This window comes from Anopheles ziemanni, chromosome 3 (assembly GCF_943734765.1).
Source record: "Anopheles ziemanni chromosome 3, idAnoZiCoDA_A2_x.2, whole genome shotgun sequence".
NCBI classification, from domain to species: Eukaryota; Metazoa; Arthropoda; class Insecta; order Diptera; family Culicidae; genus Anopheles; species Anopheles ziemanni.
The window spans coordinates 65,592,729-65,607,464 of NC_080706.1; the positions used below are offsets into that span (position 1 = coordinate 65,592,729).

General features: G+C 41.4%; 2 protein-coding genes across 3 annotated transcripts; one reads left to right on the forward strand and one right to left on the reverse strand.

Annotated features, from left to right (window-relative positions):
• Positions 1 to 770: 770 nt before the first annotated feature.
• On the forward strand, positions 771 to 2,800 carry LOC131286347 (double-strand break repair protein MRE11). Its single transcript, XM_058315288.1, has 2 exons — positions 771 to 932; positions 1,000 to 2,800. The coding sequence occupies exons 1-2, from the start codon at positions 824 to 826 to the stop codon at positions 2,781 to 2,783; spliced, it is 1,893 nt and encodes a 630-aa protein (XP_058171271.1). The 5' UTR covers positions 771 to 823; the 3' UTR covers positions 2,784 to 2,800.
• A 3,109-nt stretch (positions 2,801 to 5,909) lies between these two features.
• LOC131286468 (vanin-like protein 1) lies at positions 5,910 to 8,088 on the reverse strand. 2 transcript variants are annotated; one of them, XM_058315427.1, is made up of 6 exons: positions 7,988 to 8,088; positions 7,076 to 7,866; positions 6,731 to 6,977; positions 6,367 to 6,668; positions 6,161 to 6,289; positions 5,910 to 6,085 (listed from the first exon to the last, which is right to left on the reverse strand). In XM_058315427.1, exons 1-6 carry the CDS (start codon positions 8,054 to 8,056, stop codon positions 6,058 to 6,060), a joined length of 1,566 nt encoding a protein of 521 aa, XP_058171410.1. In that variant the 5' UTR covers positions 8,057 to 8,088; the 3' UTR covers positions 5,910 to 6,057. The 2 variants fall into 2 exon arrangements, with proteins under 2 accessions (XP_058171410.1, XP_058171409.1); XM_058315426.1 differs by having other exon boundaries at positions 5,910 to 6,289.
• Positions 8,089 to 14,736: the final 6,648 nt, after the last annotated feature.

Consider the following 14,736-nt stretch of genomic DNA (forward strand, 5'->3'; position numbering starts at 1 on the left):
GTTGGAACGACAAACAAGATAACATACATTAGATAATAACCTGTATCGGCAAACGAAATTCTTAACTGGCATGTCGGTGCAATAATTAACAAGTGCAGAAAACAAACACAGATTAATAAAATCAAATCAACCGTAGAGAGCTGTATGTGAAACTAATCAATATGTGTGTGATTCATGGGGATAAAAAATACTTTCCGAAATGAAGCCATTTGTTGGAAAAATAATTGTAATAATAAACAGTTTTCCCTTGTTTCCGAAATTATCAACGAAACTTACACCGGAGCAGATAAACTTGTTCTAATGATACGGATGGAAAAGGGTCTTAGTGATTGTCTACTTTTCAAAAGAAGAAAAAAACTTCCCTTCCTGTAACAATATTAAAAGGAGGCTGTAAATTTATATGTTTTTATTGATAAGCCGTATCATCAAAGAAAATCGCCCAAACAGCAAACCCTCTTTCCTATATCGATTTTATGCTTACATCAATATTATGGAAACTTTGTATGATCCGGCCCTTCGTAAACAGCAATTACACTAGAACTTAGCAGCGAGATCTATAAAGCACTTATCCACTTTTGTTCCGAGGTAGGGAAATTGTTGTCTTAAATTTTACTTTTCACAAGTTCTATTCTGTACTGTTCAAATCGAAAATCAAACAACAAACTGTCACCTACCCATCAAAGATGAACTGTCAGAATGATTTAGCGCGAAACTATTTTGACATTCTGCTATTGTGAATGCTGCTCAGCCGGTATTTTGCGTACAGCAGTTTGTGCATTACGCAGATCTGTTTCACACAGTTTGGTGATTTAATTCTATAACCATGACGGAAGGATTGACGCAGAACGGCGACATTAATCCAGCAGATACCATCAAGTTGCTTGTTGCAAGCGATATTCATTTGGGTTACGAAGAGAAAGATCCCATCCGAGGTAACATGTAACAACAAGTATAGTTGGATGCCAGAATGTTGTATCTTTTTTGTACGTTTGGTTTTAGGCGAGGACAGTTTCATCGCATTCGAAGAGGTGCTCCAGCATGCGGTCATCAACGATGTGGATGCGATCCTGCTCGGGGGAGATCTGTTTCACATTGCAAATCCATCGAAGAATACCCTCAAGCGTTGCTTTGATCTGCTGAAAACGTATACGTTCGGTAATAAGCCCATCGCCTTACAGTTTCTTAACGACCAGAACGAAGACGGCTTTCAGTCGTTCAGCCGTACCCTCAACTATGAGGATCCGAACGTTAACATTGCCATTCCGGTTTTTTCCATCCACGGAAACCACGACGATCCGAGCGGTTTCGGGAGGGTCAGCCCGGTGGACTTGCTTAGTAGCCACGGATATGTGAATTACTTCGGCAAGTGGGTCGATTTAAGTAGGATCATCATTAAACCGTTGCTGCTGCAGAAAGGCGAAACGAAGCTGGCTTTGTATGGTCTTGGGCACATCAGTGACGCGCGGCTTTGTCGCATGTTTGACGAGGCGAAAGTGTTCCTAGAGAAACCGGATGATCCTGGATGGTTCAATGTGATGGTACTCCACCAGAACAGAGCCGATAGGGGAATAAAAAATTACTTGCCGGAGAATGCACTGCCCAAGTTTTTGGATTTGGTTATCTGGGGGCATGAACACGATTGTCGCATCGTGCCGGAGAAGAACGTGGTTAAGGATTTCTTTGTGATCCAGCCAGGTTCGACTGTGGCCACTTCGCTTTCCGAGGGCGAATCGTTACAGAAGTGCTGCGGATTGCTCAGCATTTACAAGGATCTCTTCCGCATGGATCCAATTCCACTGAAAACGGTTCGCCCGTTCGTGTTCGAGTCGGTCAATTTGGCCTCCTTTCAGGACGAACTGCGTCTGGACGAGGGCGATGTGATGAAGAAGGTACAAGAGTTCGCAGCGGAGCGCATTGAATCACTGATCGAACGGTCCAAGGCACAACTAAGCGATGACGATCGTCAACCTAATCTTCCGTTGATACGACTCCGACTGGAAATTACCGACACCAAGCAGCAGTTTAATGCGCTCCGTTTTGGCCACCACTACTTTGGGCGTGTAGGAAACCCTATCGATATGGTGATCTTTAAGAGAAAAACGACCCGCGCTAAGGACGAATCGGGTAACATGCTTGACGACGCGGCTCTCAAGGAACAGTTTCAGAAGGAGCAACGCCACCATGCCGGATTACGAGCGGAAGAGATCGCCGAAAAGTACTTCCGTGAGGTGGGAACGGCGCATAAAATGGAGATAATGTGCCCGAGCAGCATGACCGAACTCGTACGCCGTTTGATGGATGCTAAAGACTATGATGCGGGAGAGATCGCCAAGTTTTATGAGCACAAAGCGGTAAAATTTTTCGAAGCCCAGGTGGACAGTGTCGTCACTGAGGACAACATTGACGAGGTGCTCGCTGGTTTTCACGACAATGAGACTAATTTGCATGATCAGATGCTAGCCATGTTGGATCTAAGTGCATCGAAAACAACGCATGGGCCGGATCCGGATCAAATTGTAACAAAGGGAAATGCCACTGACAAGCCTGCTCGTGGAGGAACACGTGGTGGTGCACGAGGCGCTCGTGGTACGGCGGCTAATAGAACAACTCGTGGAGCTCGTGGCGGTAGGAAAGGACCTGCAGCAGCGTCAACGATTGCGAATTCCTCTTCGTTGTTCAGTCAGCAATCGAAACAGAGTTCAATCGGGAGCGTCGCGACTCGAACAAACACAACAGCCAAATCACGTAATATAGTTTACGATTCCGATTCGGATTCTGATTAAGATTTTTTCCTTCGTTGCTACTACTATGAACTATGATAAGTTATGTGTCATGTACAAATAAACCAGTTATATCAGTTATACTCTTTTCAGAGTAATTGTACTTGTAAGTTATGGACTTTTACTATCTTAATAAACAGTGGATTCTTTAAATTGAACAATCGATTCATAGTCAACGTGATTCACCATTTTGCGAGGAGTTAAATTAAATAGCAGCCCATCGAAAGGATTATGTGTGAATTCCACCTAACGGAAATGAACATGCAGCCAACAGGACGAAATTCCGCATATTGGGAATGGGAGTAAAGCCTAGCAATGGGGGTCATGTATGAGCAAAACGAGTTTTCCACAGAATCGTGTATCGTTGGGTCCCCCATGAAACCGTAAGGTATCGTAAGTGTAAGGTTTTCGCCGTAATTACTCCACTACTTGGATAAAGTGACGCACCAAAAGTGATGCAAAACCTTACTTTTGCATGGGACCACACCAAACGCTCATCCCATTGCATTGCACTGATTGCCTTAGAAACAGGCTCGCTTGAGGGGAAATCGAAGGATCACTATAGCAACCACAATTAACCTGGGGAAACCTGCTCGTTTAGAGAAAAGGAAAACGGGGGTTTTTGAAACGATTTAAAATTTTAGGAAATGAAAAGGATAACAAAACATGTATTCTGTTGAGCAGGCATATCAAGCAAAAACCGGATTGATAATGCATCGTTCAACATGACTCCAAAAAACGTTCATTGACTCACTTCTCAATTCGATCGAATCACTTTTTCCTTGTATTTTCGGAAATGCACAAACAATTCTTCAAAAGGGTTTCAATACAAAAAAGTTAAAACAACTTAAAAACAAGCATATATGACACAGTTTTCGACACAAAACGCTATCACCGAAACAATCACAACACAATCACAAAAAACCTCTTACAAAAACGCACTACAGGTCAGTTTCTGATGGAAAAATTACTAAGCCAGCTCATACACAAAAACCACACACACGCGCCTCTAAGAAATACGATTATAAAATTTCCTAAATAATCCACAGCCAATTTTGCGGAACCTGAAACGTTCACCTACAGAGTCTACGGCTGTCTGCCTACAGAGCCTATCGTCTACGTTTCTCTGTACTTTGATCGCCATGGCAATTAGCACGTTTGAGTAAAACGAAAGGATACTTTGATAGCAAAATTAAAAAACGAACACTCAAGTGTTTGAATTGATTGACAAGTGTGATATTTTCAGGGTGATGTCCTTACTTGAACAAAGTGATACACTTAAAATGATGCAAACCCGCAACTTTGTATGGAAACTCACCGAACACTAATCTTATTTCACTATACAGTTGGTCCCCGCAGTACGCGATACTCGATATACGCGAATTCGCAAAACGCGATTTTTTAAAACTGACAGCTCATAGCGTTGCTCGAGTTTTGATTAGTCAATTTTACTTTGTTTTGGTAGAATGAAGTTTTTAATATGCACTTTTTAACAGAGAAATTATTATGCAATATAAGAAATGGAACACTTATTAGTTATTTGGATAAAAGATATGTTAAATAAGCGGTTCCCTCTCAGTGTCAACTCTTCAATATGGGGTATAAACGATATGGCAGAGGAAATCCGCAATACGCGAAAATTCGATATACGCTATTGCGTTCGGTCCCAAACATTCGCGTACTGCGGGGACCAACTGTATTTAAAAATTTAACGGGTTTTGCATGAGCACAATTGCGAAGCTCCAATCGCGGGAATTTTAAATCGCGTTCAATTTAACTGGTGTTCCACAGTGGCATGGAAATTCACACAAACGAATAAAAGAAAGAAGGTATTTGGTAGTCACTTTGAAGCAAATATATTTTTTTAAATTAAGTTGGTTTGTTATGGGACGTTGTAAAATGATACTAATCAAGCCATAGGAACTGAATGGTTGTCCATTTTACAACTGGATTCAGAAAATCACAGGAGAACATCATATTTCTCGCATGATTTTAAAGTTGACCACATTTTTCCTTAAAATGACTGTACCTACATTTTTTTTTTTCAAACAACCGGCAGCCAGTGAGCCGGGATTTGTATTAGCCTTTTACAGTTTGATACAGGTTCAAACTTCTAACTGGGCTGAGGCTTTGATAAACTCAATTTACCACAACTTATCTAGATTCTAATGCAAATTCTATCGTCAACATGGGCCCGTGTAACCGGGCCTTTTTAGCTAGTTCTTGGTAAAAAGATAACTAAAAAGTCAATAGGGTTACATGTCTGGCAGCGTCTGGGGTCCGCGACAGCCGAGCGGTAGCGCCGGTTAGAAAATCGGCCCACGAGCGCCGGGGCTCACCACCTCGACGGCGTAGGTTCTCGAATCCCAACCGAGACCGGACCCCCTCCCCTGTACGAGAGGACTGACTATCCACGTACACATAGGGTAAAAAGTCTCGTAAGCCCTTAACGGGCAGGCATGACCAAGAGGTCGTTACGCCAAGAAGAAGAAGAAGAAGAAGAAGTCTGGCAGCGTCAGCTCGAATTTCAGACTCAATGTTCATTTAATTTTCATGCCAATAAATGTGCAATGTAAAAGAAAAGATAAAATAGCAAACACCGAGAGGGGGATTGGATGAATCAGACGGGTGTAACGTTTCGGTAGTGTGCAAAAATTATTTTTATAAATTATTGTGATAATTATCAAAACCCAATGGAGATTAGCTTGCAATTAGTATTATTACTGCATTTCCAAATTATGTAGTTCAGCAATAGGTTGATTGCGATACGACAGCATTGTGTACTTTCATAGCCTGTATTTCAATTCTGTTAAGGACATTTTCTGCTAGTATTAGCTAAGTGCAACGAAGAGAATTCATCTCGTTTTATTGAAGACTTTCTGAGTAAACTCTTTTTTATGTCGTTACAATACCTCAGAAGTGAAATTGGTTGAATGTGATGCAACCGAAAGTGAATCATGAGAGCTTAAGAGATTTGTGGTAGCTTACTCCATGATTACCATTCTTTTACATTCCATTTGGATTTATGAAGTAAGTCATCATTATAAATTTCTCACATAATAATTAAAACGTGTAGATCGGAGATCATCAACATAATATGTCCGTTGTGTTATGTTCTGTTTGTTTCCATACAATACAATATTCCATGCATAATATTATTACCATATACATACAGACAATGTGATGATCGATGGTATAGCAAACGCAAATTGCCATTCAACGGGATGGATGACGACGATGATGGTATGAAAAGTGCAACAATCGCGACACAAAACGTTTAAAGTTCTAGCTTATGCACGCTGTCGCTGAAAGAAATGAATCCTGGTTAAAACTTCCACATGCTCTTCAGCAAACCACTTGCAACGATGGCAAGTACTAACGCGAAACCCGATCCCAGCCGGTTGGCGCCAGAGATGGGATAGCTGTCAAACTTCCTTGCCCAGATTGCAAACGTGAACAGATCCGAGTGAGGATTTGTCAGCTGGTAGGTAATGATGTTGTGGGGTTTTCTGTAAAAAGAGGCGAGCAAAAACACGAGAATGTGGCATAAAAAAACTACAACCATGGATCCCTAGGCCACACTTACGCATCACCAACGCTCGGGACCACGCTGTACTCGGTTTCAGTAACATCGAACGGTATGATACTGGTGTCGACGTTGTTCGGCACCACGAAAGTGTCCCGGTTGTCGGCAAATTTAGCCACAATTTTGATCGAGTTAAATGTGACCGCTTCATCGTACGTTTCCGTTTCACCGAACCGCCTGGAGCAGTCACTGTAGTCCGGTGAGGAGCAAGCAAAAATGGCACACGTCGTAATCAGACCGTCCGCAAACCCATCGAACGTGCGGTTCGAATCGTAAGCTGCCAGCTTGTAGCGGTAGTAGTTCTGCAGTGATAAATAATTTAGAATTTAGAAAATGTGCCTATTCCATGGGAATGTTTTCGTACCGTGTTCTGAACGATGGTCTTGACGGTGTAATTAAGAGTAAAATTACAACAGTGACTACCATAGCAAACACGTTCTTCCAATTGATTATTCGACACCATCGGCAGATCTTTTGTAGCGTACTGATCGATTTGGTCGCGCTTCAGTAGCAATTTTGCCATCTGAGACGGGGTGCCCTTCGCTTGAGGAATTTTCGTTATTGCCGCATTCGGAAACTGCACCTTCGGGACCTGAGCGACGTAAAGTTTCCTGAGATGAGAATTTCCCGAAGGAATGCAAGCAAAGGGGTTTTAAAAAAAGGAAATAAAAAGACCTCTTTCACAAAGAGTTTGTTGTTACGAACGTACGTCTCAGGATTGTAGGTCATCACGGACGTAATGGCACCTCGCCTTCCAGCGTAGATTCCCGTGCCAGTGCTTCCCACCCCTGGGAAGCTGGCTCCCGCGGCAAGCAGGTTAACGTTGTTCGAGTAAGCCCATCCCTGCTGTATCTGGACCGCCGTCAAGAAGGGCAACTCGGAGAACCACATCGTCGGGAAGATAAAGTCCGTAATGCCGAGTTCAACCAGATCCAGCGCCGGTACATTGAACATCATATCGAAGCAAATGAAGTGCCCAAAGCGCACGCCAAAGTCCGTCTCGAAGCTGACCGACTCTGGGTATACGGTCGTATTCGTTCCCTTCTCGCCGAACAGGTTAAACTTCCGGTAGCGCGATACGACCACTCCCTCCCGATCGAACGCCACGTTCGTGTTGAAATGGTACAATCCATCCGAACTGCACGGACGGGTGTCGTACTGCATCGGACAGTGCGCTTTCTCGGTCAAGTTGATCAGAATGTACTTCTTGCGATTGCGCGCCGCACAGGAGATGTCACGAACGACCGGCTCGTACTGGAGGTTGTTGCAGGGTGCGATCCGATCATTCGGATCCGGCACAAACGATGCCGTTGCATGATCGTTGAGCGTGCTTTCGGGAAACACAATCACATCGGTAGGATCCGCTTCGGCAGAATTGATGATGCGCAGGTATTCTGTCAAACGGAATGCAGAGCTGCGTTCCTCCGGCTCCCCGGACAAGCGGTCCGAGCTGAACTCCACCACACCGGCCCAGTAATGAGGATCATCAGGGTTCGATATCTGAAGCGTAATAGACGTGTACAGCAAAAAAATTATTTTTGTTTTCTCTAATAAAACCACACGAAAGAGCTTATAGTTAACGAACGATCTCTGATGACAAACGTTAAACGAACGAACGTACTTGTTTGCTCGGTGCGACGAACAGCGCGAGCAAAATGCAAAATAAGGGTTTCACAGTTCGTCCGCGCATGGTGCAACGAAATTGACCTTCACTCGGTGCTGTCGAAACGGACACTAGCAACAGCTGGCCGTTTACTGCAAGTACTTAGCGCCCTCGAGCTGCGCCGGCTCGAGCGATAAGGCGATAACTGTGGATACGGGGCTCCATTGCTTACGACTAGCGTTTATTATGACCAGCTACTCGCACTATGGGTTATTTGATAGACAAATCAATGGTTTTCGAATAAGTAATGTAACATAATTGGTACCGCACAATATTCTGTTAGATAGCGTCGAAATGTTAGTAACATTATTGTTACTTACTACTGTGTCCTTTAGTCATTGGCATTATTTAGATATTTTTTGTCCAAACCGTTCGATAATGTGAACTCGAAGTACCACGAAGTATTTCGGAGTGGGCTATTTGAGCAACCTCAAATACTAGCATACCGAAAAATATCTTTATTTTATCTGCTTAGCTTGTGGGTTAATGATCAAACGAAATTTTCATGCTGGATTCTTGAAATATTTGGGTTTCTACAAAATAAAAATAAAATGCACATAATATAACAGCAACGGCAGGAAATAATTATCTTATTATTAGCGTTTAAAATCAGAAACATCATAGGGGCAAAGAGTCAATTGGTACAGTTTGATAAGAGTAAGATGGTCGTTAGATTGTCGGCCCATGTACAACGAGCACTTGTGATGGCGCTTCTGTACGTATTATGGTGGTGTGATACGGTAAAATAACTACAATGTAGTTCGGCTGGCGCTTCAATTATTATCATTTCTGTTATGAACCAAGCAGGCACTGTCATGAGAAATAAATTTTTCTTCTCATCTGTGCCATGATGTGCGTCCGTGGTTTAAACGGACAATATCCAAAGTTCAAAACGTTCAGGAAATAACAAACAGCATGAGACAAGGGTTTGCATACATCTTCCCCAAGAATGGATGGAACGAGTCGACAAACATCTCTGCTGACCTATACATATTTGTCTGCAATACTTATCTCACGCTGGACAACAAATCGCTTCGTGAGCCACGGTTAATGGAATGAATCCAAAACCGGGGTATGATAAGGGAGCGAATGTATCGATTGATTTGCTGCTTTGAACAATGCTAGCGTGACGAGCTGTATGAGGTGTCTTAATTTGTAATTTGAGCTACACAAATCCCAACAAGTTTTTTCTTACTATTGCAAAACCATGTGTTGGTGACGAATTGATCGGTTATCAGGTGTTTTGTGATTTATCGCGGCATGTCGTCTCGATTTTTTTTTTTACTGTGGAGCATTTTGAATCACCTGTTTAATGTCGCAGATCTTTGGAATCGTGCAAATTATAGGATGGAAGCACCCCATACACGTTTTGTATAAAAGAAAACTTCATGACGCCACACGTGCAACAATGTATGGCTTGAACTTGTCCAAAAGAGCTCAACGGTGAAATTAAAATCAAGTAGTAATACTAGTTTTTGGTTCGAAAATCATTAGAAGTTTGGAAAATTTGTCTTATTCTCTATGAATATTTTTGTGTTATTTTTATATAATTTTGAAATAATATAAGTACCGAATAACGATCCAAACTGGAGATTTGTTCAACATTTTGCTTCCTTTCAGAAGCGTGACTGTAACGTAAAATCGTTGTCTTTAGTAAGTCTCGAATATCCTCCTCGGATTCTTGTCGGGCACAGTTTAAATCACTCTTTGCGTCAACGTGCGTGCATTCATTGCCCGCCGGCGATCATGCCCATCGAACGCTGCCCAAGGACGTTTATGACCGCCTATTTCTTGGCATTGACATTGCCCTACCCAAGTTTGGTGTTACGTTTTCAGTGTTGGGCTGTTTCTTCCTTCATTTTGAAACTGTTTCTCTTTTTTTGTCACTCGATTAATGTTTCGATGCTCAGCGCGTTTTGTGCGTTCACTTTACTTATCTTAGGCATTCGAAAAAGAATGCCTAAGGTGCAGAAGTTTGGACAAGAAACGCAGCAACAAGTTACTGGACACGGAGACGAAAACAATTCACCTGTTTTGACTTTCGTATGTACGTTACGATGGAACGGTGAGGAAGGTAGACACTTGGCACACGATTGGAAAATTAAAACATACTCAACAGCAAACATCACTAACAGAGCGCAGGAAAATATAAAGTGAAACAACTTAAGAGCTGAGCTTAGCTGAGAAGTAAGACGAGCGAATAGCCATGAAAGCAAAACTAAACACTTGTAACAATAAAACTATGGTCAATTATTAAAACCTGTGTTGGGGTAAGAGGTGGGACTCAATAAAAAATAAATAATAATAAATAAATAAATAAATAGCCATGAAAGCAAAACTAAACAATAAAACTATGGTCAATTATTAAAACATAAAATAAGCAAGGCGGTTTGAATAAAATTGTGTGTTGCCAGTAAACAATAAGCTCGAAATGAAACTAATCAAAACCTATCGTCCCAACATTACATTATGCTTCATTTCAACTGATGTTTAGTGATAATGATACAAACATAATGATACGAGTAATATTAAAAGAATTTTTTGATACAAGGGACTTGAACTGCTTTCCATGATATTTACATATTTTAAAAAATAAAGAAAAAGTCTTCCACGAAATATCATCTATAATTATAATTTATCTTTGTTCTTAAAATAGTAATTTTAACAAGTCAACATATGAATGAAAAATGATAGGACACAACAGAAACACGAATTTTATACCAGTCAGTTGCTTGGCTCGTTTTACTTTTCCATCAATGAAATTGCTCAAGTTCATGTTCAGCCTACAAACCTCCATAGAAAAAAGCATAGAAGCCTGCCCGAGAATAGATCAAATGAGACTGTTTTTATAGCGAAACATTCTATGACAAAGTTCTTTCATTATAAGATATTAACATTTTTTGTCCACCTTTTTTCGGTGCTGGGAAGTCAATGAGGTATAATTTCAAAAAATCCTATAAATACACTTTTAATTTCAACCATGATTTGAGGCTTGTGATCTTCCGGTTTCATTTCAGCACCGCCTAGATCAACATTCGACAGCTTTACCATCCAAACACGTGGCGTCCACTTGGGCGGTAATTCTACAAAAAAAAAAAAAAACTCATCTAGTACACACCCCATTCCGGTACGAAGCATAGGTGAAGCCATGAGCAATCGGTGTTGGCGCAACTTGACAGCATTCTTGACGTTGATCACGAAATGGAGCAAATGGGGCGTTTGGAACCATAGACTTAAGCAAAAAATGGAGGAAAAAAATCTCTCAAACAATACACTCCGATTTAGTTCCGTGTGGAAATCGTCCGACAGCCCGAGGGAAAATGAGCTAAGCCACATTAGCTGGCTAGCCGGGCCCCGGCCTCTACCAGCACCATTGTGTGCCGGACGTCTTATGCGGGGCGCAAACGCAACGATTGGGTTCAGGTGATTAAGAGGTAAATTTAAATCAGTTAGCGGCGAGCAAATGATTTAAGAGCCGTTCCTTCGACCGATCTGATCTATCCATTATTTATTAAAATATGAGTGAAAGCCCGCCAACGGATGGACAAGAGAAAAAGTGACATATGGGTCTAAAGAAGGGGAAGGAAAAATTGCGTTTCCGCCAATGGCTGCAGGCTAAAAGGTGAAATGTTTGGATGGATTGGACCATTCTCTCAACTGAGTAGATGTTTCATGATTTTTATGGTTGCTGGACATAAAGAATGCATCTACTTCAGTATACCAAAAATTTTGCGAACGTTTAGGTTCATGCTCATCTTATACCAAAGGTTTCTTGTGTTTCGTAATAATTGGATACATTTTGTAAAAACTATACGTCGAGCTGCCTCATAAACATTGTGAAATGTGTTTTTTTAAGTAAATGATTTTACTTAACAAGACATAATAAAGTATGATACATATTAAAAAAGTTATCACTTTAATATTTATTTACTATGCATGAAATGTTTATTACTACTACTCTGTTCTTGGCAAATATATTCTGCTTTTAAAGTGAATCTAAACTAACTACATTAAACAACATAACCGTAAATTATCGAATATTTGCAAAGCAAAGTTAGACTACAAAATATTATAGTACAACTAATGGGACCAATTATAACTACTGATGTTTTAATTACATTTACTTAACTATTACATTTACTTAACTGTTATTTAACGAGTTCTTATTCACACTCTCAATTTCTTACGCTCCAGAATGGTTTTACGTTAGAAAACACGTGAGTTATATTTATACGTTAGTTTTAAAACGATCGCAAACTGATCTTTGCACTTTGTGATTTTGTTGCTCGTTTTGTTAGCTACCTAAGACAATTTACCTTTCCACGCGAATGACAATGTACGCCACGCTGCCGTACGGTCAAAACGATTGTCGCCTTGCTTCTGTTTGCGCAGTGGCACAGCCAGCATTAGGGTGGTAGCATAATTATGGTAGGGCTCCGTGGTTGAGAAAGATGCGTCTCCCCGCGATGCATGCGTGCATATGCGTTCAGGCTGGTCCGAACTGAAAAGAACTGTTGCAAAGAGCGGCAAATTGGGGTGACACCATTCCGCTCGGCAGACATACGCGCATACATTTGTAGGTGTCGCTGCGAAATTGCTCCGCGAAGTGGAGTGCGAGCCGTTATGCAACAACTCCCTGGTAACCTCCGACCCCCGGTGAGTTCGATGGCTCGTTGGATTAATCGCACGGGTCCATCGATTCTTGCGTTATGACTTTGCGGGCCCATCATCCATTTTGTCTTTTCGGTTGAGCTACTTCACGGGCCGAAGGTGTTGTCATGGGGTTTGCATGATCCACCCGCCCTGTCTGCTTGTACGAGCAGGAAATAAATCAACCACCCGCGTCGCCGTCGAACTGTGATCTGCCAAAAGTTGATCCACGAATCCACAGAGCGGCCACCTGGTGTTGGTGAGTGGAATCCAATCATGTTATCCGTTAAACGAGACCTAGTAGTACTGCCCCAGGTGGACGCCAGTAGTTTGTTGCGGGCATCGGAAGCGATCATTAATTCCGCACAACTTAGTCGGGTTGATGATGATGATGATAAATTAATCATTTTTCGCTTTCAATCTGCGTATTTTAAATCCAAAGACTCACACTGCGATGAGGGTTGCTATCACAATCTGTGTTTTTTGTTTTCCTTTTATTCTATTTGCCTTTCTTATTTAACGGCTCTTACTCTCTTGCCTCGCGTAATCCAGCAATTAGTTGAGGTTAAGTATAATTCGCTCTTTTCGATGCGCATTTATGATGTGCGGTGGCTGGCTCCACATCGCATGAAAGCGACATACCCGGACACGGTATATGTAATTATTGATTCAACGAGATTCAGCTGCCTTCTTTTTTACGGTCACAGTGTGATGAGACTTATATATCCCACCCAATGATCACGAGCGTGTTTTGACATTTGATGATGTGCATCAGGTTCATCCAAATTAGGCGATTATTTGCGCTGATTTTGTTAGCTTTGGAATTTGGAATGGATTTTAACCAAGTTTCCTAGACTGTTCGCTTTAATGCACCGCTGTTTACTGGACTCATTTATTGCCGTACGAACCGGTCGTGGCGCGCATACCGAAATTAACAATTCAGCATAAAAGTAACACCTGCATATGTTAAATGGCCAGACCTGCATGGAGCTGGAATTGATCGTAGTTTTGGACCGGTAGGAAGATAAACAATCTTTAAAACTGGTATTAAAAAGGATTAACAGCATCAAACGTTCGTTTTTTTCATCTTTATTTCGATAAAACTGTGAACATTCACTTCGGTTTGGGTCGTTTGAGTCGTTTAATTTCATTCAACTAATAAAAGGCTATTAAAAATTGCGTTTGTTTGTTACCAGGCACTTAAAAAGACAAAATATAATATCAAAACAAGTTCTTCAAACGGTACGGAGTAATTAGACTACACTGTGGATTGTTTAAAGTGAGTAAAACAGCCAAGCATAAGGAGGTTAAATAAAATAGGAACACAAACTGATAGAAAATAACATTATATAGTCAATTTTAAGTATGAATTCTATGCTTGACCAAGAAGTCCCTCACGCTTCGAGTACTTCCTAAATGCAATCAAAATGCCCTAGATAGGCTTCAACAAAGCAACTGCTGTTGATCACACGCTTGCAGAGTTCTTCGGTAATTGGTTTGGCATTGCAATTACAGAGAACTTGTAGCAAAAATCGAAAACATTGGATGTATTAGAGAACCTTCTGGCCTGTCACCGAAATTGTGACCCCCCTCCGAAAAAAGGCGAAGGTGGATTGTATCTGGGCATTGGCTAAAGTTGAAACACCTGTCGACCTTCAGTAATTGACGCAGCCGAGGAAAGTTTCCCAGCACCAAGAGAATTGTGCTCTTCAAAGACGAACATAAACACCATTAGTTGTCTCAGATTTGTCTGATTGTTAACCACAGATAAAAGCAAACGATCATAGAAATACCTTCACAAATTTAATGAGTTTTGATCCGGCAAAGTGGGCGACAGTTTAAGGATGGATTTTTATTCGCTTACGTCTTGCTCGTTCAATAATTTTCCCAAACCTTGCGAGGTGATTTAATTAATTGGATTTTACTCCTGAGGACTGGCTCTAGAGAACAAAGGATAGATGATTGGTAACGATCGATGTTGTTGCGATGATACTCGAATGCGAAGGAGATTCCCGCTGTCAATCGAATGACAAATTTGGGAAATCACCGAACGGAAC

Excerpts from the sequence above, each read along its gene's own strand:
- LOC131286347 (XM_058315288.1), top strand. The coding sequence starts at position 824 with ATGACGGAAGGATTGACGCAGAACGGCGACATTAATCCAGCAGATACC. Across the intron at positions 933-999 it reads AGAGAAAGATCCCATCCGAG|GCGAGGACAGTTTCATCGCA; the intron begins GTAACATGTAAC and ends GTTTGGTTTTAG.
- LOC131286468 (XM_058315426.1), bottom strand. The coding sequence starts at position 8,056 with ATGCGCGGACGAACTGTGAAACCCTTATTTTGCATTTTGCTCGCGCTG. Across the intron at positions 7,867-7,987 it reads TCGTCGCACCGAGCAAACAA|ATATCGAACCCTGATGATCC; the intron begins GTACGTTCGTTC and ends ATTACGCTTCAG. Across the intron at positions 6,978-7,075 it reads ATGACCTACAATCCTGAGAC|GAAACTTTACGTCGCTCAGG; the intron begins GTACGTTCGTAA and ends TTCTCATCTCAG.